The 27,055-nt window shown below is 44.6% G+C and overlaps 1 protein-coding gene across 3 annotated transcripts in view; it reads right to left on the minus strand.

Annotated features, from left to right (window-relative positions):
• Window positions 1-8,293, minus strand: part of CFAP65 (cilia and flagella associated protein 65) — a 58,210-nt gene extending 49,917 nt beyond the window's left edge. For all 3 annotated transcript variants that reach the window (XM_060261285.1, XM_060261286.1, XM_060261284.1), the window contains exons 1-2: window positions 8,218-8,293; window positions 6,132-6,316 (exon numbers count right to left, since the gene is read on the minus strand). In XM_060261285.1, the coding sequence (XP_060117268.1) occupies window positions 6,132-6,316; window positions 8,218-8,292 (260 nt within the window). In that variant the 5' untranslated portion in view covers window position 8,293. The remainder of the gene's footprint in view (window positions 1-6,131; window positions 6,317-8,217) is intronic.
• Between the last annotated feature and the right edge of the window lie 18,762 nt (window positions 8,294-27,055).

Below are 27,055 nucleotides of genomic sequence, written 5' to 3' on the forward strand. Positions count from 1 at the left end.
ATCTGCCTCCATTCCTGAGGACTGGAAGGTAGCTAATGTGACCCCACATCTTTAAAAAGGGTTCCAGAAGAGATCCAGGAAATTACATGCCAGTCAGTTTAACTTCAATACTGGGAAAGTTGGTGGAAACCGTTATTAAAGAGAGAATTAGTAGGCAAGTTGATGAACAAAAGTTATTAAGGAAGACTGAGCATGGGTTCTGTAAGGGAAGAGTTCTTTGAGAGGTTGAACAAACATGTAGACAAAGGGAACCAAAGAGATGTTGTTTACCTTGACTTCCAGAAAGCTTTTGATAAAGTTCCTCATCAAAGGCTCCTAAGCAAGTTCAAGAGTCATGGAGTAAAAGGACAAGTCCTCTCATGGATCAAAAACTGACTAATAAATAGGAAACAGAGAGTAAGTATAAGTGGACAATTTTCAGAGTGGAGGGTGGTAAGCAGTGGGGAGCCTCAGGGCTCAGTACAGGGCCCATTGCTTTTTAACTTGTTCAATAGTGATTTGGAGTTGGGAGTAAGCAGTGAAGTGGCTAAGTTTGCAGATGACACTAAATTGTTCAGGATGGTGAGAACCAGGGAGGATTGTGAGGCACTCCAAAGGGATCTGTCAAGGCTGGGTGAGTGGGCGTCAACATAGCAAATGAGGTTCAACATGGCCAAAAAGTAATGCACATTGGGGCCAAAAATCCTAACTATAAATACATGTTGATGGAATCCATACTGGTGGAGACTGACCAAGACTGACCAAGAGAGAGATAACACACTTAAAATGTCAAGACAGTGTGCAACTGCAATAAAAAAGGCCAACACTATACTGGGGATTATTAGGAATTGAAAACAAATCCGCCAGTATCATAATGCCCCTGAATAATTCGATGGTGCAACCTCATTTGAAGTACTGTGTTCAATTCTGGTCACCACACCTCAAAAAAAGATATTATAGCATTGGAAAAAGTCCTGAAAAGGGAAACTAGAATAATTAAAGGGTTGGAACATTTTCCTATGAAGAAAGAATAAAGCGCTTGGGGCAACATCAACTGAGGGGTGACATGACAGAGGTTTACAAGATTATGTATGGGATAGAGAAGGTAGAGAAAGAAGTACTTTTCTCCCTTTCTCACAGTACAAGAATTTGTGGACACTCAATTAAATTGATTAGCAGTCGGGTTAAAACGGATAAAAGGAAGTACTTCTTCACCCAAAGGGTGATTAACACATGGAATTCACTGCCACAGGAGATGGTGACTGCTGCCAGTATAGACAGTTTCAAGAGGGGATTGGATAGACATATGGAACAGAGGTCCATCAGTGGCTATTAGTCACAGAGTATAGTTGGAATTCTCTGTTTGGGGCACGTGATGCTCTTTATTTTTGGTTCTTGAGGGGCAACAGTAGAAGACTTCAAGTGTCCTGGCCCCACTGGTGGATCTCCTGATGGCACCTGGGTTTTTTTGTGTGACAGGGTGTTGGACTGGATGGGCCACTGGCCTGATCCAACATGTCTTCTCTTATGTTCTTAAATTCTCTCATACTGGCAGCACCAGGAGACAAAAGATATTAAGCACACTGTATTCCAGTTGAACAAACTGGAAAATTATACTATTCTATATAACCCCATGGTGCAGAGTGGTAAAGCTGCAGTACTGCAGTCGGAGCCCTCTGCTCACAACCTGAGTTCGATCCCAGTGGAAGCAGGTTCAGGTAGCCGTCTCCAGGTTGACTCAGCCTTCCATCCTTCTGAGGTCGGTAAAATGAGTACCCAACTTGCTGGGGGGAAAGTGTAGATGACTGGGGAAGGCAATGGCAAACCACCCCGTAAAAAGTCTGCTGTGAAACGTTGTGAAAGCAACGTCACCCCAGAGCTGAAAACAACTGGTGCTTGCACAGGGGACTACCTTTACCTTTGCATAAGAGCCCCGTGGCGCAGAGTGGTAAAGCTGCAGTACTGCAGTCGAAGCCCTCTGCTCATGACCTGAGTTCGATTCCAGCGGAAGCTGGGTTGAGGTAGCTGGCTCCAGGTTGACTCAGCTTTCCATCCTTCCGAGGTCAGTAAAATGAGTACCAAGCTTGCTGGGGGGAAAGTGTAGATGACTGGGGAAGGCAATGGCAAACCACCCCGTAAAAAGTCTACCGTGAAAATGCTGTGAAATCAACGTCACCCCAGAGTCGAAAACGACTGGTGCTTGCACCTTTTACCTTTTTTTTAACTATATAACATCAATGGTATGCAAACATTATTTATTTATAGAATTTGATACATTGTATTTAATGTTTCCTCCACACAATGCAAATTGCACTAGGCATCTCGTAGCAATAATATATAACAGAAACCAATAATAACATCACTAAAAACAATGGCTGTTTTCCTAAAACATATTCTATCAGCAACAACATTAAACAAACCTGAATAAATGCAATGCTCAATAGCAATATAACAAACATCTCTCCTATATAATAATTTCCTTAGCAGGTCACAAATCAGATGCTCTCCCATTGGCTGAACTGCTTGTTGCTGCTTTGCAGAGAAGATAATGAGGGAGGGAGGAGGTGAGAAAGAGCCAGAGAAAGCCTCTTGATTGGCTGAGATCTCCTTCCTCTCCTCCTCTGAAAGGGAAACAGCCAGAGATTGGGAAAATGGTGTCCCACGACAGCAGAGCAAATACAGATAGAGGGAGAGGGGAGGAAGGAGGGGAAGAGGGAGAGAGGGAGGGTGAGGGGGACAGGGGAAGGAAAGCCAGAGAGAGACAATGAACTCCTATGTTTAGGACTAACATTATCAGAGAGTGTTGGTCTGAAAGTTATCAATAATGGCCTGTGAGGAAGAACTCATTGGGCCCAGTCCTGACTAGGGCTGCTAGTTCCAAACTGGTAGAAAATTCCTGGAGATTTTATGGTGGAGTTTGAGAAGGGCAGGGTTTGGGGAGGAAAAAAGGCTTCATCTGAATATAATGCCATAGATTCCAATCTCCAAAGTAGTTATTTTCTTCAGGGGGAGACAGATCTGTTGTCTGGAGTTCAGTTGTGATACCAGGAGATCTTCAGGCTCCACCTGTGGCTGGCTACCCTAGGCCTAGCTGCTTGCTACTGTTCAGCAACAGCCCCTCTATGACAAACAGTGTAGCACAGGAGTTAGGGCTTCAGAGCAGGGTCCGCCAGACCCAGATTCTTGCAGTGGAAGCTGACTGGGTGATTTCAGACCAGTCACAGACTTTCAGCCTAACCTACCTCACAGGGTTGCTGTGACAGGAGATTGATGTAATCTGATTTGGTCCTCCCTCCACTGTGGACAAAGACTGTCCTTTTCCTAGATGCTGCAGGGAAGGGGAAGACAATGGAAAGCTGAAGTCTGAGGGGCAGATAAAGGGAAGAAGATAGGGTTGCTAACTCCAGGTTGGGAAATTCCTGGAGATTTGAGGGGTGGAGCTTGGAGAAGGTGGGGTTTGAGTAGGGGTGGGACCTCAATCAGGTACTGTCAAGCCTCCATTTTTCTCTATAACTGTTGCTCAGGGCCTCCTGTTATTTTCTGTTATTTACTGCTTAGCTGGCCCGGCACTCTGGCAAGCTGTTGTTTATGACCCAAGATAGTTCCTGTTGTGTCTTCTGTGAAATGTAATATGTCGCCCTCCCTGGTTCTCAGGGTTCTTCTCTATTCACAGGTCCCTGATAGAATACTTTGTAGTGGAAAGTTACGATGTTTATGTTAACCTGGTAACCTTTAGGTTTGAATATTGCCACCATTTAGTAATGGCTTATGTTATCCTATATAGTGAATGTATAACCTGTATTGCCTCTTTTCACTGACAGTGTCAGTGAAGCATCTGTTATTCTAATAAATGCATCTATTTGAAATAACAAAGGATCTCATTCTTGGAATATTGGGGCTTGACATTGTGAAAAGACTCCTTGCTATGGGACTTAACTGAACTTAGAGACTTTTTAATGCTATGGTGGAAAAAGCCCCTGACAACGGACAAGACCCGGAAACCTCGACATCACTGGGGTCCGAAGAACAAGGTACCGAAGCTATCCCAAAGCAGCTCCCATGGCACATCATGGATGCACAGAGGCCGGTGAGAAGGGGCTCCCTGCTACACATCCAGCAGCTGTTCATCACCCTGAAAGACTGGGAACCCCGCAGATCTACAAGCCTCATGGACGCAGGCCCGATGCAACAAGACGCGATCCTAGGGCTACTTCCCCTCCGAATCCGGAGCGAGGAAGAGGAAGAGTGGGACCAGTCAGAGGCAAGCGGGGGTGAGAAGAGAGAGGAAAAGGGCACTGACCCAATTCCTGATGACAGGAGGAAGAGCAAAATCCCGAGCTCCAAATTTTCTCCAAATTATGAGGTTTGAGATGGTGGAGATGGCACGCAACCTGCTGGAGGAGATGAGGGCGAACAACGCATTCATGGCCAAGAGGTGAGGTGGCAGCTCAACCTAGCTCTAAATCCACCACCGCTGCCAGCCCCGCCGGGAAGACAACAACCACCAGCCCAAGTGCCACCACCTCCCCTGCCCCCGGTAGACTATGGGAAAGGCTGGGAACTAATGGCAACCTTCAACGGAGACCCGGAAGAAGTGGAATACTTCACTATACAAGCTAATGGCTTCATGTATTACTAGGGGCACACCTTCCTCGATGAATTTAGCCGAGTGGACTACCTCGGGTCAAAACTGCAAGGATCAGCTAAGAGATGGTATGTGAGCCTTTACAAGACTCACAATCCCGAACTGGACACAGTAGCAGCTTTCTTACAAGCCATACTGGTCCAGTATGAAGATCCGCTACGGGAGATTCAGGCCCTCACCTCCACGACATGTAGCAAGTGGCCCAATCCATGAGGGAGTACGCAGCAGAGTCAATGCCGCGAAGGTTCGCGGTTGGAGCGACCAGATGATGATAGAGCAGTTCCAGAGAGGGATGAACACCAGCGTTCTGGATAGAGCCCTGAATCAAGCCCAACCAACTTCCTTGGTGGGATGGATCCAGCTAGCGGGGGAAGTGGAAACCCACATGTGACACATCACCCTCCAACTCCAACAGCAGCAAGGGGGTAAGGAGGGCCGTCTCAGCCTGGGGCAAAATCCGAAGGGAAGAAAACAGGACCCAAGGGAGCGCAGACGAAAACCCCAGGCTCCCGACGTTGCTTCCGATGCGGAGACGTGAATCATCTAGCAACTGATTGCCCAGAGAGATCTCGAGACCCCCCCTTACCCCGAAGACCAGTGCGCCCAAGCCAAAGAAAGAAGAGGGATGCCAAAAGGAGCAGGCTCGAGGCAAGACCGCAGCGGCTGCGCCCCAAAATGAAGACATCATACTGGTGGTGGAGTCGGGAGAGGAGTCCTGGGAAGAAGAGCCGTTGGGAAATGGGAACGTCCTGCACTGAGCGGCACCGAGTGGCAGGTTGAGGAGCTAACGGTGCCACTACGGGTGAGATGTACCACAGACTGTTTCAATACTAGGGCAGCCTCCCCCTCTCTCAAAGACACATTAACTAACTTTTGGACCCACTTCCAAGGAGCTCAGGGCGAGACAGGTTAGGATTGTCATGGCTGAGTGGGGATTTGAACCTGGATCTAACATTCAAACCACTACACCATACTGGCTTACGCACAATGCAGACCTCCAATGTTAGCAGAGAACCAGTGCGGTGTACCAGTTAAAAAGTGGTGGACTCTAATCTGGAGAACCAGGTTTGACTCCCCACTCCTTCACATGAAACCTGCGGGGCGATCTTGAACCAGCCACAGTTCTTTCAGAATACCCTCAGCCTTACCTACTTCACAAAGGGCCTGTCGCGAGAAGAGGAAGGGCATGTGCCCAGCAGCAATCCTATGCAGGGTTAAATCCCGCTGTGAGTAACAAAAATAGGATATCGCGATGCAGTGTGTTTGAACAGTTGGATAGGATGTGGGTTGAACAAGAGCCTGTTCTGTTTGTATACATTTGTGTAAATTTCAAACCGCCACAGTTTCAAGGGAACGGCACCTTGTTTCAGCAGTGTTTTCCTCAATAAAGCTGGGTTGATTGGGGAGATTCAAATGAGCACTAGCAATGGTTACTACTCCAGCAGAAAGAAGCGACTGCAGAATGGAGAAAACATAAACCCTCTTGCCTACCGCATGGACTACCCACCTGAATCTCAGCTTCTGGGTTTTCAGACAAATATTTTTCAGAGTTAAATGTTTGGTGAATTCTTTTCCCAGACACCATCGACGCCAGTAGAGAGCCTCAGCTACTTCAATGCCCCCGAAAGTATTCCTCTCCTTGTGTTTCCTCAGGGTGGAGACTAGAGGTCTTCGTATGGGGACAGACACCTTCTGAAAGAACAAGGGAAAGTGGTCAGGCCAGGCGCTGAGGTTTCCAGCGCCCCAGGCCGAAATTTACCCCCCCGCCCCTCCTTTTTTTCTTTTAAAAAAAACTTTCAGATGACGTCATGTGCTTGCTCCTCCCCCCCCCTCCCGATCAAGAGCGGCAAGACAGCAGGCTGTGGGTCTCAGCGAGCTCGCTCCCCACCCCCGATCTTGCCGAAGCTTGCAAAGAGCGGGAAGACAGTGGGCGCTCTCCCCCCTTCCCTTCGTGGCACTGCTTTGCAGCACCGCGCTCCATTGCCCCCCCCCAGGCTTATCCTAACCCCTCGCCCTCCCACAGTTGCAGCGCTGCAAGCCAGGCCACACTCCCCCCCTTGCATTGCTGCTGCCGAGGCTGGTCCTTACCACTTTCAATGTGGCTGTGCATGGCTTCTAAGCCTTTGAAGGGCCCGCAGGAGGAGAGTTCGCTCCCCCTCCTTCCTGGAACCGGAAGTGAGGGAGAGCGAATTCTCTTATTGCGGGACCTTCAAAGGCTTAGAAGCCATGCACAGCCACATTGAAGCCAGTAAGGAACAGCCTAGGCTGGGGGGTGGGGCGAGTGCGGCTTCCAGCACTGCAAAGGGAGGGAGGAGGGCGGCGGCGACGGGAGGGTGGGCAACCTCAGCCGATTGTGCCAGAGGGAGGGAGACACCCCTGTGGGAGCCGGCGCCCTAGGCCGTCGCCTAGTTCGCCGACTCCCACGTGCCGGCCCTGAGTGAAGTGTGTGCTCATTGGCTTATCAGAATAAAAAGTTATCTAAGTGCTCCTGAAGCATGGAAGCATGTTTATCCTTCATAATAATAAAACCGTAGTGGTATTGGCCAAATGATGCCTGTGCTCCATAAACCATTGGTTCATCATGTGTCATTCTCCACCTCTGTATTCCCACTAGCTGATTCCCCTGTTCCCTACCTACTGCAGGCCCGGGAACACTGGACAAACCACCAAAACAGTCTTACCTCAGATACAGACACATCCCTGATACTTCTCTCTCCTCTCCATCAACCAACCTCAGAAAGGGCTCCAACTATACTGCGGCCTTTCGAAGCGTCTCCTCAGAGGCCATGGTGGCGCCTTTTTCCTGTCACTCCCTTCCTCCTCCCCTCAGCCTCACCCCAGGACAAATGAGGATTGGGTCACTGGGAAAGCTGCAATCCAGAGGTTGTTGCTAGGCAGTAAAGGGAGAGCCCTCAACTGAATATAATATCATAGAGTCCACCATTCAAAGCAGTTATTTTCTCCAGGGGGAGAGAGCTCTGTTGTCCAGGTCCCATCTGGAGGGTGGCTACCCTAGGCCTGGCAGCACCCTCTGGGTGACTTGATACCATCTGACAGGCATGACTTAACTAGGCCTGGCTGCTTGCTCCTGTTCAGCAAGAGCTACCCATGACAGCCAGTGTGACTTAGCAGTAGCCAACTCCAGGTAGGCAAATTCCTGGAGATTTGAGGGGTGGAGCCTGGAGAGGGTAGGGTTTGAAGAGGGGTGGGACGTCAGACAGTTACAATGCCATAGACTCCACCCTCCAAACCAGCCATTTCCTCCTGGGGAACCACTGTTGCCAATCTGCAAGTGAGGGCTGGAGATCACTCAGAATTACAACTGCTCTCCAGATGGCAAAGATTCGTTCCGCTTGAGGTGTGTGTGTGGGGGGGTGAATGCCCTCACTTAGGTGCGTGGGGAGACAGCAAAGGTGGGGGGGCACTCACCCAGAGCTTCTTTTTAGAGCCCGTTGTATTTTTCTTCACAATGGGCCTTATTCCTAGTAATGAAATATTCTGGAGCAGTTAAAACAATATCAGAGGGAAAACATTGTCTTCAAACCCAACAAGGATAACTCTTTTGCCACCATAGCCGCAAAGACCACACACACCTGCATGGTACCGCCATGACAGAGTCTCTGAAGAGGATCTGAGCTGGATGTAGATCTGTGCACCTGAGTGAGCATCTTTGCACCTGAGAGAATCAAAAACATGTTAATTGTTCAGAGAATATTTATGTTGCCGGTGGCGGAAGAAGACAGCCCTTTGTGATTATCATCTCATCATGCTGATTACTCACCAAAAGAGGGTGCAAAGATATTGTTTTTCTGTTGCCTGTGAAGAATTTTTATATCAAGACAGATATGTCCTAACCCTAAAGCAGGGGTGTCAAACATCCAGCCCATGGACCTAATCCATCCCTCAGGGGACCCCAATCAGGCCTGCCAGCAACTGGCCATTGTCTGCTTCCTTCTCCCTTGCATTCTTCCTTTGGTCACCATTTTTTAATTCTCTCCTGTGATGAGAGAGCTGAGCAAAGCAGACTTTCGCTCTTTCCCTCTTCCCCCCTCCCTCTTCCCAAAGGGAAGAGGAATCTCAGCTAATGGAGAAGCTTGGCTTTGTACCTCTGCTGTGTGATTGAGACAGTCTGGGTTGCCAGACTCTTTCTTTTTTAGAATTTCAAGTTTTTATTGAGTTTAGATAAAAGGGAAAGGGAAAGAGAAGGCAAAATACAAAAAAATAAAATAAAATATACACACTACGGTTATTTCTACTACAGAAAAAGCTATAAGATTCATTATACTTGCAAGCCTCCATATTTTAACCAAATATTACTATAACATTCTACAAACGTTTTGTGACTTTTTGGTGATTTCTTACAGTTCTGTTAATCAAATTAAAAATCATATCCAATTATCCTTAATACCTACAAGGAGAAAGAAGGAAAAGAACAGAACTAACAAACAAAATAATTAAATACAAGAGAAAAGAAAAATAAGAAGGGGAAAACGAACAAAAATTCTTAATCTGTCCTACAGGCTTGTTTACTACCAAAAGACAGGATAACTTCACAGTACAGCCATATAACTATCTATATTAATAAAAGTAATTTTCAAGCCAAACGTAAAGAGCAGGTCTCCAGAATTATAAAGCACATCTATTCTCTGCCATAAATTGACAACAGTAAAATATAAACTTAAAGAGTTATTCAAAATTGATTAAACCATCTTGGAAACAACAGATACCCAAATATTATAGTACTTATAGAAATAGAAAGGAGAACAAGAAATCCTAATCTGTTGTACAGGCTTGTTTACTACTCAAGGAAGAGAGAATATAAATTCCACTAAATTACTTTACCCAAATTGAATAAAGAAAATCACTAAAAAAAATCCTTCACATGATTAGAAGTTCCTCCAAATTATTGTATGCTGATAAAAGTTAGACATATATTTTAAAAACTATTCAGATTGATTTAAATTATTAGGGAAAATACATATTTTAATGCCATATGCAGAAGAAGAGGGTAAAAAAGAAAACACATTTCAAAAATCTGCAGAAACAAAAATACTTCCAAACTATGAGTTTAGCTTCTAGTTTGTGAGACTGTAAGTAACTTTACACTTCTAGGTTCACTGAGGATTTAGTCTATAAAAAACGTAAAATACAAGATGTCCCTTTACTTATTTGAAATATTTAAATCTCTGTAGCTTATTATTAATTATTGTTTTGTCCTTTTAATATTTTCTCCCCAATGTATCTTAAATTTTAAAAGCTACCATCTTTATAAAAGCGCTTATAAAACCTTCCCTGTATCTTTAAAATTACCAATTCTTAAACTTCAACCAGTTTACCACCCAATTCCGTTTTAAATTTACTGCCCATATAAAAGCACAAATCTCCTAATTTAAGCTTTTATTTATACCATCCAATTGAAAAATTTAAGAAAAAATTAAGTCGCAGTCAGCCTTTGTTCAAGTTGCAATATAATATGTCCCTAATCCAAGTAATACTTGCTTAATTTTAAACCGAGTCTGTCCAAATATGTATGTTTTTTTCTTTAAGAAGTCTCTCATATGGGGGGGGGGGTCTTTCCCTCCTCCCTCCCCCTCTTTCAGAACAGTCAGATTTGGTTTTATAATAGGGATTTCAGTAATCGGTAATGTACATCAAACTTACTTGCAAAGTACAATTTCAATAGATGCAGAAGGGGGGAAAAAGATGCATTAAGAAGCTGCTGAAGAGAGAAGAAGCTGGCAGTCACCTCTGACGCCATTTAAAAATGGCGATTGGAGCAGCGGGGCATCATAGAGACAGCAGTTCTGAGATTCGGTCGCCACTGATCTCCTGAGCCTTCTGTTGAGCTGCTTACCTCCCAAGATCCTCCCCGCCCCCAACTGCCAGATTCAAGAGCGGCTGTCGGGAGCAAATCCGCAGCCGCTCTTAACCCCAAAGCGCCAAAACCGGAAGTGGTTGCTTGCCAGGCTCTTTCAATCATACTGCAGAGCTACTGAGCCAAACCTCTCTTCCTTCTGTTGGCTGAGGTTCCTCCTCCTCCTTGTACCCTGGAGGGTAGAGAGAGAGGGAAAGAGGGAGAGTTTCCTTTGCCTGGTTCCCTCCATTGATCGCATGGAAGAGACACAAAGAATATACTTTTAAGACCAACAAAGTTTTATGCAAGGTATGAGCTGTTTCCCTTGCTACAGAGAAAGAGAGAGAGAGTGTGTGTGTTTTGTTGGTTCGTTATGCCAGGGGCCTCCTGGGTACAACTGAAATTGCCTCCCTCTTTTCACTGTATTCATGCCTTCATGATCCAGAAGAAGAATAACAACAACCAGGATTAGGCTAAGAGTGTATCCTGACCAAGTTCACCCAGCACATTTCCTTTGATTTTTCTTTCACATTTCTCTTTGATTTCCTTTGACTGGGGATTTTGAACTTAGACTTCCCAGATAGCAGGCTGATACTGACCACTAAACATGGCTGTCTTTCTGTTCTTGCACTGTCACATAGGAATCGTAGTTATTTTTCTGGGGAAGACTATAGTTTTGTAGACAAACACATAGCCTTCTGTCTGTGTCACGGTGCCTTCACATTTTCTTGACCAGTACATGAAGCAATTTATGTACAAAAGCTCACAATGCTCAGCCATTTCATGTTTTCCTCAGGGTCTTAGGGTCAAAAGTCTTAGACTATGAGATTTCTATAATGAATGTCAATAAATCAAAAGTAAGCTTGCAATTTATGGATGGACAGCTGAACAACACCTTAAGAGCATACTCAAGATTGCTACAGCACAGGCATTGTCTCCCGTTTTTGATGCAATAATTCAGAGCAAGAGGAGTTAGTTATCAGAGACTGTGAAACAAAATATTGCAAGCGTGCTAATGTTTTAAGCATGTTTTGTTATAAGTTAAAAATAGATTCAATTGTACTTGTCTATGCCCTTTATAAAGTTCATATCTCTGCTACTTGGCATTAGATTTTATGACACACATGGCCCGACTGGACAAGGTCTCATTTATGTCAAATCTGGCCCTCATAAAAATTGAGTTCAACTCCCCTGCCCTAGAACATTCAGCACAATCTTCTTAATAATGTTTACTCGGTAAATCCTAGTCGGTTGTCTCTGAACGGAAGGAAACTTACTCCCAAGTGTGACTTTGCTGTATTTTAAGGATAAACTGACATGAAATTGCTATTGATATGTATACACTGTTAATCTAAGGTTAACTTGAGTCTAACTGACTTGAATCTAACTGCACTTGAATCTAACTGTTAATCAGTTGCCCTGAATCCCTACCAGAGCAGGAAAAGTCATTCTAGCCAAGAAGTAAGGGTCAAAATACAAGTGACACTGGAGTTCTGTGATTAGAACTCTGGATATGTAATTTGGCATTGCAAAAAGTAACCAATAAAGATCTGGTCTCCCAGGGCTGGAGAAGGAGGGGTTAACTCTCTCAGCTCTGCCGTTTACCCAACCAAAAATGTTCTCTGATTATTTGAGGTCCCAGTACAGAAAACACCTATCTTTTTCCTTACCATGGCAGGGGTTGCCACATTGTGGCTCAGGAGCCACGTGCATCTCTTTCACACATATTGTGCAGCTCTCCAAGCCCCTGCCATTCTGTCCACCAGCTTGGAAACAGCATTTGTCTTTTACAGTATACTTTAAAATTTTTAAGGATGAATTAATACCAAAATTACAGAAGCTGATGAATGTAATAAGAACTAAAGGGAATGTACCAAATACATGGAAAGAAGCTGTTATTTCTTTGATACCCAAAGAAGAAAGAGACGTCACAAATGTGAAAAATTATAGACCAATTTCGCTTTTGAACAATGATTATAAAATATTTACAAGAATTCTGGCAGAACGACTTAAGCAATATCTGATAAATGTTATAAAGGAAGATCAAGCTGGTTTTCTTCCTAAAAGACAAATAAGAGACAATATTAGAACTGTTGTAAATATTGTAGAATATTATGAAAGACACCCAGAAAAAGAAGTAGCATTATTCTTTGCGGATGCAGAGAAAGCATTTGACAATTTAAACTGGGACTTTATGTTTGCAGTGATGGAAAAAATGGAGCTTGGAGAAAGTTTTATAAGAATGATAAAGGCAATATATTCTGAACAAAGGGCAAGGTTGTGCGTTAATGCAGATCTTACAGATGAAATGAAAATCAGCAAAGGTACTAGACAAGGCTGCCCGCTTTCGCCATTGCTGTTCATAATGACTCTTGAAATTTTACTGATGCAGATTCAAGAAGAAAAAGATCTAGAAGGATTACAAATAAAAGGCTATACCTATAAGTACAGAGCATTTGCTGATGATATAATGTTTATAAATGAAAATCCCATACAAGCTACACCTTTGTTATTAACGAGAATACAAGAGTTTGGGGAGTTGGCGGGACTTTAATAAATAAAGAAAAATCAAAAATTTTGTGCAAGAATATGCAGATAAATAGACAACAAGAATTACAAAGACTAACGGGTTGTGAAGTTGCCTCTAAGGTTAAATACCTAGGGGTAGAGATAACAATGAAAAATATTGATTTGTTCAGGAACAATTATGAAAAACTATGGCGTAAAATAGAAGAAGATATGCTAAAGTGGAACAAGCTCAACTTGTCATTGTTGGGCAGAATAGCTGCAGTAAAAATGAATATTTTACCAAGGATTATGTATTTGTTTCAAACCATCCCTATTGTGAAAGATGCTAAACAGTTTGATAAATGGCGAAGGAAAATTTCGGAATTTGTGTGGGCCGGGAAGAAACCAAGAATTAAAATGAAAGTCTTGACAGATGCGAGAGAGAGAGGTGGATTCCAATTACCAGATTTGAAACTGTATCATGAAGCAATTTGTTTAGTATGGATGAAAGAATGGATAACGCTGTTAAATAAAAAACTTTTGTGTTGGAAGGCCATGGAAAAAAATTCGGCTGGCATGCATACTTGTATTACGGAAAAAAGAAGATGGATGGTCTTTTCTCTCACCATTATATAAGAAGTAGTCTATTAAATGTGTGGATAAAGTATAAGAAATATGGTGATGAGAGGAGACCTTTGTGGATAGTGCCAGCTGAAGTGATAAAGTTAACAGCTAAAACAGTTAATGAAAAACAGCTATCATATAACCAGTTACTAAAAATACAAAGTGGGAAAATAGAACTGAAAACTGCAGAACTGAATTATAAATATGATTGGTTTCAAATGCAACAAATAAAAAGCTTGATGGAGAATGATATTAAAGCCGAAGGAATAAGGAAAGAACAAACAGAAATGGAAAGAGTTCTGCTTGGAGACAATGAGAAATTAATCTCAAAAGTATACAAATTACTTTTACAATGGTCTACAGAAGATGAAGTAGTGAAATCTCAAATGATAAAATGGGCAATTAATGTAAATAAAGAAATAAAGATGGAATCTTGGGAGTATCTGTGGAAGAACTCTATGAAACTCGCAACATGTCATAGTATTAAAGAAAACTGTTTTAAGATGATGTATAGATGGTATATGACTCCGAAAAAAATAGCAAAGATGAATAACAAGATGTCAGATAGGTGTTGGAAATGTAAAAAGCATGAAGGTTCTTTCTACCATATGTGGTGGACTTGTGAAAGGGCTAAAATGTTTTGGCAGATGATTCAGCAAGAGATCTCTAAGATTCTGGGATATGAATTCAACAAAGAGGCAGAGACTTTTCTGCTGGGATTACAAATGGAAAAATTTCCAAAAGAAGATAGAACTTTAATATGGTACTTGCTCTCAGCTGCTAGGACATTGTATGCGCAGTTATGGAAGCAAGAAAAAATACCAGAAAAATGGGACTGGATTACAAAAGTTATGTCATGGAGTGAAATGGACAAATTAACAAGAAAACTAAGAGACTATGATTTAGAACTTTTTAATGTGGAGTGGAAGAAATTCAGAAGATATGTAGAGAAAGAGTGGAAAATAAAAGGACATTGGACAATTTTTGATGATTAAGATTTTTATAGTTAAGGGTACCTTGAATATTTGTTTTTTTAAAAAATAACACTGGCGGGGGTCAAGTAACGGAGGGAGGGGTGGGAGGAAAGTAAGATATGGGGTAGAACGATTTTTTTTTTAATTTTAAGCTCTTTATAAGTTGTAGATATAATTCTGCTACCATATGTTACTAATAAATTTGTTTATACACACAAGAAACAGCATTTGTCTTTTTACATCCTTTTGCCAAGCCAGCTGAAAGCATTTAAAGTTGCTTTCTTTCCACCTCTCCTCCCCTTTCCACCATCTATTAGCCTGCCTGCCTTCCCTCCACCTTTCTTTCTTTCTCTCCCCCTTTAAAGTTAAATGCGTCTCCAAGTCCCACCCCAATGCTGTGCCAGCCAGCTGGCTTGGCTCAGAGAAGCCATTTATTTTTTTAAATCCCTTCTCCAAGCCATGTTGGCTGGCATTGGCGGTATGTGGGGGGGAAGGCTCGGAGAACATGTTTAAAGGTAAAAGTGCTTTCTTTCCACCTCTCCCTCCCTCCTCCATCTATTTGCTTTCTTTTCACCTTTCTTTCTCTGTTTCTCCCTTTCTTCCTCCCTCTCCTATCTGTTTGCTTTTCTCTCTCTCTCTCTCTTTCTCCCATCCTCCATCTATTTGCTTTCTTTCCACCTTTCCACCTTTCTTTCTCTCACTCTTCCTTCCTCCCCCATCTATTTGCTCTCTCTCTCTCTCTCTCAACCTCTTTCATTCTCTCTCTCATTTCCAATCGAGGGAGATAGTGTCACATTCTCAGGGCGCAGGCAGGAGGGAGTCTAAAGCCGGTCTGAAGTCAAAGTTCAGGGAGTCAGTCAGGAGTCGAGTCACCACAGCAAAATCACAAACCAGAAGCCGAAGTCAGTGTCCAAAGCCAAAGGGTCAGGGTGTCAAGGAATTCAAACCGGTCAGGAACTGGAATCAGGAAGGAGCGTGGATGCAAGCTGGGAAATCGACTTGTTGCTTCCACGAGGTTGCCAAGTCCCAGGCGTGAGTTATATGGGAGCCTCAATCAGCCTGCTCCCTGGGTGGCTATAGTTCTCCTAGTACTCAGGGCTAAGAGATCGGAAGCATTGGCATGCTGCGCTCCTACGTCTTGCCAGTGTTTGTCGAAGATGGCTGAGCATTCTTGAGATGGGAGGGGGAGAACTTGGAGGAGACTGATTGTCAACAGTCGGCGTGGGTGCCTGGAATGTGGGGAGAGGGATTGATGGGCCAGCTGTTGGTTCTTCCTTGTCTGTTAACCTTTCCAGCTCCCCCTCCTCAGGGCTCATGACAGCTAGAGGGTGCTTGTCAAAACATATCATCTTGTTAAAATTCGATAAAAACAGAGAACTGAAAAAATATCACTTTCAAGAAAAATTTCAGGAAACAAATAGTTCTAGATATCTAGCAGTTCAGTTTATTACTATCAAAGATCAGTTAAAATCTGAAGTAAGATGTGCTAGCTGCTCAAGGCTGCTTTTATTCTTGCCTGGTGCTCTCTCTCTCTTTCTCTGTATGTGTAATAATATTAATTGCACAGTGAATCAAACAGGGGTGTGATTAGCATCTTGGGAGCTGGTGGGTCAGAGTGAGTCCAGCTGCATTTGTGTTTTGTGGTTCTCAAACATCTGACATTTATTCTATGTGACTCTTACATTAAGCAGGTTTGGCCACCCCTGGCTTAGGGAACTTGAGAGGGAATATGCAGTAAAGGAAATGTCACAGAGCATAAGACACACACACCCCAACATTCTCCAGCACTGTAGCCCTGATTTTGATTGTGTCTCCCTTTGGCTGCTTTTTAGGGTCAAAATTAGTTAATATGGAATGCCACTCACCAGACTTGAGCATCATATGTCATCTGCTTGTTAGGCCTCTAAGGCAGTTGCACCACACAAACAAGAGAAAAATCAACATGCAAATACCTGCTAGCAATTTGCTTTCACTGATGAACTCTCAGTCTCTACTTGCCTCCCCTTGTGTGTCTTTGATTTTACTTTGTAAGCCTGAGAGCATAGCCTGGTCCTCCTTTCATCTATGAACAGGGCCTACTACCAAATCCTGAATTTTAATTGATGTAACTTTGGAAGACATTTTTTGTCTGAAAAACCACATGTGGTTACCATTTCTAGAGGGGTACCTATGTTAATCTATTGCAACAGAAACAGACAAGAAAGAGGTTATGTCACCTTTAAAATTAACAAACTTATTGTGAGCACCAGTGTGTTGCCATGTTTTGAGTATCAGACTAGGGTCTTTGGCAGGTCCAGGTTTGAGTCCCCCACCTGCCATGGAAGCTTGCTAAGGTGACTTTTAACCAGTCACTCTCACCTACTTCACAGGGTGAGGATAAAATGGAGGAGAAAAGAACAAAGTTGTAAACTACTTCTATCGGGGTGAAAAGCAGAATAGAGGTATCTAAACCAGGCAAATACATAAACTTTGGCATAAGGTTTTATAATCTACGGTCCTCAACAGTAACGCCGTTAGAATGGGAGGTGCTACACGACTCCTTTAGTTTGGTCTGGGAAACAGGATAAAATATCTAGATTGATAGATGATAGATGATAGATAGATAGATAGATAGATAGATAGATAGATAGATAGATAGATGATAGATAGATAGATAGATAGATAGATAGATAGATAGATAGATAGATAGATAGATAGATAGATAGATAGATAGATAGATAGATAGATAGATGATAGATGATAGAAGATAGATAGATAGATAGATAGATAGATAGATAGATAGATAGATAGATAGATAGATAGATAGATAATGATGATGATGATGATGATGATGATGATGATGATGAAGATAGATAGATAGATAGATAGATAGATAGATAGATAGATAGATAGATAGATAGATAATAATGATGATGATGATGAGGAGGAGGAGGAGGAGGAGGATGGATGGATGGATAGAGATAGATAGATAGATAGATAGATAGATAGATAGATAGATAGATAGATAGATAGATAGATAGATAGATAGATAGATAGATAGATAGATAGATAGATAGATAGATAGATAGATAGATAGATATTTTATCCTGTTTCCCTGTATATAATCACCATTGTGCAACACAACAGGTTGTGTAGGGTTGCCCCGGCCATTGGATTGCCAGATCCAGGATGGGAAATTCCTGGAGATTTGGGGATGGACGCTGGGGAGAACAGGGACCTTAGTGGGGTACAACGTCACCGAGTCCACCCTTCAAAGCATCCCATTTTTCTCTGTGGTCTAGAGACGACCTCTAATGCCGAGGAATCCGGTCCCGCCTGGAGGCTGGCATCACTAAGAGGGTGTGGAGAAGAGAGGCAAAAAAGGAGCTTCGAGAGAGGGGGCAAGTTGTGGGTGGAATAGGAAGCCTGTAGCGAGGCTAGGGCTGTAGGGGCTAGAGAGGAAAACTGCAGGTTCTACTGTTCCTACCTAATTTTCTTTCCCTCCGCAAGCCAGGAAAATCCTAAAAGGCAAAGAAGCGTGATCAAAGAGGCTCAAAAGCGGTCGAAGTACTCCGAACGCCTTCGCGTTACTATGGGAACGAGAAAGCGGAAGTGTCTGACGCGTCGTCCAGAGCAACCGCCTACGGCAATCAAAGAGGGTCATTCCCCGCCCCCCTTTTAAGGCAGACAGCTGGAAGCGAAAGGGTGGATCCCAGTGGGCAGCTGTGTTGATCTGAAGCAGTGCAACAAAGCGCGAGTCAAGTGCAACTTGGAGGGAAGAAGAGAGTTCAAATGAACTTTAATGGTCAAGAATAACATAAAAAAAAGAAGGAAGGTTCAGGTGGGTAGTCGTGTTGGTCTGAAGCAACAGGAAAAGAAATTAGTCCAGTGGCACCTTTAAGGCCAACAAAATTTGATTCTGAAGTGTGCATGCACATGAAGATTTATACTAACTTATTGGTCCTAAAGGTGCCACTGGACTCAAACTGTTCTCTACAAAAAGGCCGTTTTAAGCACTCGGTAAAGCTGCCCAGAAAGACCGGCTGTATCCTTCTTCCCCTGTTTCGGGATAGAGTACAGTAGCACCTTTAAGCATTCTGCTGGGGGTTGGACTAGATGACCCTAGAGGTCCCTTTCAACTCTATGATTCTAAGACTAACAAATTTTGTTGTAGCATAAGCTTTCAGGACTCCCAGCTTTCTTTGTCAGATGCCAGCTTCCCTGCCACAGAACACACAATCTACAGATGGCAGCTCTCCAGCCCTGCCCCAAACTACACAACTCTCAAACAAGAGAAGCGGTGGACCACACCTAGCTCCACATCATTCTGTATCTGACACAAAGCAAGAAGCATTTAGACTTACCTTGAGTGATGGATGGTTGGCTGGTCTGGGCTCTTTTGCGTTACCTAGGCTGCACCACGAGGAGGCGAGGCAGAGTTGCACCCCAAATGAGGAAGATCACTGGGAGGGCCTCAGATTGTGTGAGAGGAAGGGAACCATTCCTTCTCTCTCAGCTCAGCAGCAACACACCAGCTATCTCTGTCCCATTAGAGGGACCTCAGCATTGGTATGGCTGCTGGCTGCCTGTCATCATCACTGGCACCTCCCTCTTTCTTCCTCCTGCCCCTGAAAAAAAGCCTGGGTTATCCTGGCTGGGCCTGTGGGTGCTGTCGGTTACAGTTGGGGGCTGCAATGGCCCTTTCAGTATTATTAGGCATGTGTGGATGGGGACTGGGGAAATTTGGATTGCTTTGCAGATTTTAAACCAGCATTCACTTTTGGTTTGGGGATGGATGAGGGGTGGGGTGGTGCACTGCCAATCAATTTGTGAGTGGGTTTTTGGGCTGTCTTTGGACTCTATATGTTTAGTGGAAGAGTGTTTTATAACCACCTTCCAAATGCAGACCAAGAGAGGATGCAGGAACAAGTAGGTACTCACTTCATTCACTCTCAAAGTCTACATTCGGGGAGCTGAACAGAGGCAAGTTAACCTTCAGGAAGACCAACTGCTCAACTGTCCAGGGTTGCAGGCGATTGCAATGTGGGCAGACAATGTTGCCCATATGCAAAAAGACGCGCTCGCTCTGCACGCTCGGTGGGCATGAGAGGAACACCTGGGCCACAGAGGAGAGGGCCAGCCAGACCCCGTAGTCCAAAGGAGATGTTTCCTGTGACTCATTGGGTTCCAAAAGATAGTCCCTCACCATCGCAGCACCTGTCTCCGCTCTCGGGCCTACCGCTCCCAGAGGGGCCTATGAGCCGCCCGATGAGTGTCATCTCAGGACTCTTCTTGGCGTGAGTCTGGTGGGAAACACTGCCTAACCGGGGTGGTTGGGGATGAACAGCAGTGGAAGTGGCAGATGAGCTGCTTCCACCCCCCTCCTCCTCAGTTACCGGCACTGGGCCCACCCTGACTCTGCAGCACTCGACCTTCTGGGAGAGCTCGTCTTGCCAGCGATCGGGCTCATTGGCCCGCTCGCAATCGTGCCCCTTAAGGTTTGGGTCTAACATGGTTGCCAACATATAGACCTTATCCTGGGTGAAAGTCTGAAAGTGGGCCTCAAGCCCTTCCTGCAGCCTAACAACCATGGCGTGCACTGCTGGAAGAACATCTGCACAGCCTTGAGCTGGCTCTAGAAACAAGGCCAGGTCCTCACAGGCCATGGGGACGACCAGTGTGATGCTCGCCGTGTCAGACACGAGCATTTCTGTGTGGGTCTTGAAGGGCCCAAGAACCTCCACAGTCGGAGAAAAGACCACCCAATCCTCTTGGGTGAGACGGTTCTCATCCCGAAAGACCCTCATCTCAGAGACAAAGGCATCCAGGGCTGCTCTCTGCTCCACCATGCGCTCCAGCATGGCACAGGTGGAGTTCCAGCGTGTGTTGGCGTCACCGATCAGGCAGTGCCCTGGCACGCCTGTCAGTGTTTGTTTCTCAAGCAGCAGATATGAGTCCGTATTGCTGCGTGAGAAGTGACCCGTGATGTGCCAATACTTCTGGAGCAGAAGTTGATACTCATGGGTCACGGCTAGATACCGACGATCCTGGCTTTTCGTCTGGCCCAACGCGTCCTTAATCACGAGGCGGAGAAGTTGGGCCATGCAAGCAAGGTGTTTTAGGCCCTGATGCTGGACAGCCGCCTTGATGTTGGAGTCACCATCAGTCACCACGAAGCCTGTGGCGACGTCCCCGCTGCCTACCCAGCCCTCTAACTGCCGTGAGAGGATGGCTCTGAGAGTGTCCGCCGTGTGCGGCGTGTCGACTGCTTCGGTGTGCAGCAAGGCCCATCAATAGCCGGCCTGGCGGCCCTGACCATGCCTGCCGCTACTGCCACCCCCACCCTGCAGCTCATTGGATTGCCACCAATGCACAGTCAGGGAGAGACACCTCTCGAACGCATGTTGGGAGCTCCAGATATCTGAGGTGAAATGAACAGTCCCCCCAGCAGCACGGGACAAATGCTCCTTCACCACAGATCTGGTCACCCTGAAAACAGATGGCACAATGGTCCTGCTAATGGTGGTTCTAGTAGGAACTTTGTACCAGGGCGCCAGGTACTCGAGCAACCCTAGCACCCCAGGATTCTTGACCACTGAAAATGGAAGCCCATGGGCGACCGACCTGGCAAGGTTCCAGGCGATCACCCTCCTGCCATACCTGATTCCCCCTCTTGGCACACAGGTGCCATCCCCACTAAACATCTCAGGCAGAGATGGCTGGCGTCCCTGCCCTGTCACAGAACTCTCCTGAAGAACTCTGGAGGTAGTCACGATGGGATGGACCTCCTGGCTGGGTGGTGTTGGCTGTTTGGGCACCCCAGCACCAGCCTGCTTCTCCCCCTTAAGAAGCACTGCCTGGTGGTGCTTCCGCAGGTGGTTCCACATCCTCCTCAGAGTCAGGTGGGCAGGGTCCCACCCACGACTGATCCAGGCCCTGCACTGTGCATAGCATGGATCCTTCATAAGTCGGAAATGCTTCCAGACTTCAGAGGTGTATGGATGCCCAAGCAGGTGTACGGATGCTCGGGGCAGACACATCATGTCTTGGGGTGGCAGGAGGGGCTTGTCTCCGGGGGGGGGGGGAAGTGGGCAGAGATGGAGGCACCTCGTGTGTCCCCATTTCTTCCCCCTCCAGAGGTTGGAGTGCTGGAAGGCGGCTGTGGAGTGACCCTATGCACAGGTGGGGGGGGGACTGTGTTCTCCCCCTCCCCTCCACCCCTCTTGTCTTCTCCTTGGCCTTACCCCCAGGGCCCCTCTTCTGCTGCCTGTCACTCATGTCACCCTTGGCCAGTCTCACACAACCTGAACTGAGAGTGGCTTTTTTACAAACCTAACTCTCTACACTGTACCCTGAACCAACAGGTGCCCTGACTTCTTTTTAAAAACCCTCCCACCAAAACTTGTTTGTTTGGTTTTTTGGTCCCTAACCTGTCCTTCTTTGGGTTGGGGTAGTAGTAGTCTGGTAAAGTTTAGGAAACTAGGTGATCCTGCCTTTACCTGGCTACAGTTTTTAAAAGGCTACCTTGAGATCAAGGCAATCCTTGTTATATCCTCCTAGTTAAACTTCTCCTAAGTAGATCCTGGGACAAACTGGATTTCCTTGCAAACTAGAAATCAGATGTCCCCTATAACTAGAGAGAAGCTGTGGTTTACCCTATGGAAATCTAAGGATGCACCGGCTTTCAGTGGCTGAAATCAAGATGCACTGCAACCCTAATCTCTTCAAAAGGGAGCCTGATGTGGCCTAGTAGTCACGCTGCCTTTTATGAGAAACCTAAAATCTTTTTAAATTGCCCCTATCTGGCCTAGTTGAATTTTGAAAGAAGATAAAGCCCTTATCTGGGTTAATTTTTTAAAAAATTTCAAAAAACACAATCCCTAAAAACACCCTTATTAGTGGGGCAGCCTATTTAGTGGCCCTATCCAAACCAAAAGCACCCTCAGACTCCAAAAATAACTCTATAAAAACATAAAAGTGACCCACCCCACACAGCCCACACACCAACCCCCACACCAACCAGAGGTAATTTAAAAAAACCAAAACATGACAGAAAGAAACTTAACTTTTAACACACACACACACACCAAAACCAGAACCAGGAAAAGGGACAACAGGACAGGATGCAAAACCAACAGCAACAGATCCAAACAGATCACTGAGAAAAGACCAACAAACTCAACTGTTTAAAAAAATGACCTTTTTCAACTATAAAAAACCTCAGTCCAAATCAGTAAACAACACCCCCCATTGTTAAAAAGTGACCTTTTTAACAATGAAAATTAGGCCAAACGCACCCCCCCCCAAGAACCAGAACCAGAATAGAAAAGGAACAACAGCAGCACAACACAGCAGCAACAAATCAAACACAGAATCCTTTTAAAACAGTAAAAAAATTAACTTTTAACAATACCAGAACTTTACCAACCCCTCCCCCCCAAAAAACCTTCACCCTAACCCCAAGAAATCCAAGCCACCCAAATCAGGAAAAGTAAAAGGACATTGCACTTTTAAAAGTCCTCTCACTAAAGTAAGATATAGGCAAATTGGCAACCCCCCCCCACCCCAGGCCCCCACCCCCAGCAGAACCCTTTAACCCTAACCCCAAATAAGCTACCCAGTACCCACCCACCCAAATCTGGATTAGTAAAGGGACTCTGAGTCTTAAAAAGTCCTTTTACTAACTAAAATAAAAACAAGAATCCCAAGACTGTCTTACCTTTAGATGTCTTCTCTTCTCCAGGCAGGTCAAGCAAGGCTGAGAGAGAGCAGCAGCAGCTGAGGCCAAGGGCCAGCGCAGCACATTCTCTCTCACACACCAACACAGCAGCAGTGGAATGGAGTCCAGCCAGGCAGACTCCCTAAAAAGGTTCTCTGGCCCTACACAGAGCAGTTTCCAAAAATACTACTGCTCTGCAATTGGCCAGAGAACACTGTTGCTGATGGCTGGGGGATTAGCCCAGCCATCAGCTACACAACAGCCCTGAAAAGCATGCATTTGCAATGCATTTTGCAAATGCATGCTTTGGATTGGCTGCTGGGGCTCCTCTCCCCCTCCCCCTCCCTCCCTGATCCCAGGGAGGCTATGAGAGAGGCGGGAAAAGGCTTCCAAAGGTGGCAAAGAAGGCAAGCAGCTGCCCTGAGGCTGCAGAAGCTCCTTTCCTGCCTTTTCTATGGACTTCTTTATACTTCTGAATATTGATTCGGAAGTATACAGAGAGCCAAATACGGCTCCCGTATTATGGCTGCAAATTGGATTTGGAAGTATACAGCGCCGTATACTTTTGAATCAGGGGTGATTCGGAGGTTTCTTTTGGTTCAGCTGAACCAAATGCACACCCCTAGACACAATATGAAACTCTGTGCACACTTACTTGGGAGAAAATGGTCCTTTCTTCTGAAAAAAATATGCAGCACTTGGTTGTCAAATCAAGTATTATGTGAACTTCACATTTTGTTTTTGAGATTAATATAATATTTTCCCTCAGAATTTGGAATATTTGCTCTGAATTCATTATTCTTTGATTTACAGAATTTCAGAAGTCAGCTGTGTTGGTATACAGTAGAAGAGCTAGTCTGAGCCTGACAGTGGGAGCTTTAGAGCTTATACCCTGAAAACCTTGTTGGTTTCTAAGGTGCTCCTGAACTTGTACCTAGCTCTTGATTTCCACAGATGACTTTATGACTTCAGCATTGACTGTACCTTTGTCACAAATATACCTATTATTCTCAGCAGCAAAGTCCATGCAGATATAGTGTTATCTCCTTATCATTAGGCCCAGCTTGCATCTGCTTGATTTCCGGGAGCCTTAAATGCTATATGAGAGTCAGTGTTCTCTGGCCTAGCTTACACAGGGGCAGGCAACATTGCATCTCATGAACAGCAGTGTAAATGACTAGAGTGTACATGGGCTAGATTAGAGAAAGTAAACTAAAATTATCAAAGATTTCAGGTTTTCACGGCTGGTAACATCATTAGGGTTTGTAGAATCTTTCGGGCTCAAGTGCCGTGTTCTACTGGAGAAAGTTTTTCTTCCAGACGTTTCTCCGTAGCTGAGAACGAAACGTCTGGAAGAAAAACTTTCTCCAGTAGAACACGGCACTTGAGCCCGAAAGATTCTACAAACCCTAAACTAAAATTGTTTATAAAACATAGTTTGTGTATCTTTTTTTTAAATATTCTAAACATTTCAAATGTAATTTTCTTCCCTAGATTGTTTTAGGTTTTATACTGTTTTCGCATTGATAGCTTTTTATAAAATGTGAGAGTTTTTAAGTAAAGCGTTTCTGTTTAGTCATTGTCGATACAATGCTTATGAAATGATTCAGCTCTGTGTTTTGATAACTAAGCAACCCAGAGATGCTGACTCTGCTGATCCAGTGCCTACAGAATGTTGCCAAATGATGAGGACCAATAAGCTGAAGCTATATCCAGAAAAAATGGAGAAGATGTTGCTGAGATGGAATCCAGCTGTTTCAGAAGCTGCAAGTTTGTTTGTGGTAGATCATGGAGCTCTTTATATTTCCCTTCCTTGACTGCTTCAGAAGCAGTCGAATGTGTGGTAAAAACATCTTCCATCATTTATATCTGGTATGCTGACTGTAGCCTTTCCATGTATTTGAGGGGGGGGGGGGGAAGGGAAATGCCAGGCCAGGAAATTCATGCCCTCAGCTACTGAAGAATATAGGGCTACAAATTGCCTGGAGAACAGTGTCCTGCCTGTTTAACAGAAGCTTAATGGGAGGAGGGGATTTACTAAGCATCAGCAGCCTGTGTCCACCAACTGAACATTTATTAAAGTGGCCTGACTGTTTTATCCAGGCCTGTTGGCAACCCTATACAAGAGACCATCCAAGGCTGCAGTTGGATCCTCGTTCCATTTTTGGGTATCCAACCACACATATTGTTGATACTTGAAAACCTTCAGCCTCTTTGAAACTATCAACAGCTTGAAGCATTTTCCACCATTTATTAAGTTCTTGTCACCTTTTAGATTGTAAATTGCTTTGGATAGAAAGCCGGGTTGCTAACAGGCCAGGAAAACAAATGTCTGGTCTCTTTAATCAAGGCTTAACGTATGGAAATAGACAGCTGAAGCTTCTCTTGACATAGAGATAAATCATATTCTGTTTAGCCTATACTAAAGGAACAGGGCATTTTTCTCTCTCGGCAGTTACATTTTAACAGAAAGGCAGTACATAAATGCATTTGATCAATTAATTAAATAACAACTCTGTTTCTACTCAATGGCTATTCAGTGAGCCAACAGGTAGGATGATCTGTGTTGGTAAAAAGGAAAGAAATAACCAAGGTTACTCTGAAGGAATGGGATCTTTGAAGTCAAGGATGATGGGGTAGAATGGATTCCAGGAACTCAAATCCTAGGCTCTAGCTTCCTGGTCAGAAGGAAAATTATATGGTAGCTCTGACTTTACTCCATTCTGCATCGTTGCTGCAGGCTTAGGACACAAAACATGAATTTTTGGAGTAACAAGTTCATATTTCATTGAGCAATAGATAATGAAAAAAGTAGATCACAATTAAGCAGGAGTCCGGTTGCTTTCTCAGGAAGTCCCAGGCAGACAGACCATGCAGTAACTTCTATAGCATCGTTATTTCACTCTTCCTCCAACAATCCTATGTTCCCTCCTCTCTATTTTATCGTCACAACAACTCTGTGAAGAAGGCCAGGCACAGAATGATTGACTGACACACGAAGCTGCCTTATACTGAATCAGATCATTTGTCTATCAAAGTCAGTATTGTCTGCTCAGGCTGGCCGCAGCTCTGCAAAGTCTCTGGCTAAGGTCTTTCATATCCTCTCAACTGGAAATGCCGGGGAATTGAGCTTGGGATCATCTGCATGCTAAGTAGACATTCTACTACTGAGCCATGTCCCTTCTCCTGAGGTCCCCCAGTGAGCTTGAGCATATGAACCTATGAAGCTACCTTATACTGAATCAGACCCTTGGTCCATCAAAGTCAGTATTGTCTACTCAGACTGGCAGCGGCTCTCCAGGGTCTCAAGCGGAGGTTTTTCACACCTATTTGCCTGGACCCTTTTTTGGAGATGCCAGGGATTGAACCTAGGACCTTCTGCTTCCCAAGCAGATGCTCTACCACTGAGCCACCGTCCCTCCCTTCATGACACAGTGAGGATTTGAACTCAGATTTCCCTAATAATAGTCCGGAATTCTTAACCACTATGCCATATCGGCTCTCAGATACTTAACCACTATACCATATTGGCTCTTATGCAGAGTTACACCTTTACAAATCGATTGAAGTCCATGGGCCTAGAAGTGTGTAACTTCACAATGGATTGCACTGTCAGAGAGTATCACACTCTTGGAAACCCAGTATTGTCCTGGATGAATTTCCAGTGGAACCCACTGGAAATTCCAATGGAGCACCTTAGAAATGGGTACTTGAAGGGTAACCTTCTCCCAAATTGTCCAGCCTGCCAGTTAAGATCTGCCTCATAAGTCCTG

This window comes from Heteronotia binoei, chromosome 21 (genome assembly GCF_032191835.1).
Source record: "Heteronotia binoei isolate CCM8104 ecotype False Entrance Well chromosome 21, APGP_CSIRO_Hbin_v1, whole genome shotgun sequence".
Classification (NCBI taxonomy): Eukaryota; Metazoa; Chordata; class Lepidosauria; order Squamata; family Gekkonidae; genus Heteronotia; species Heteronotia binoei.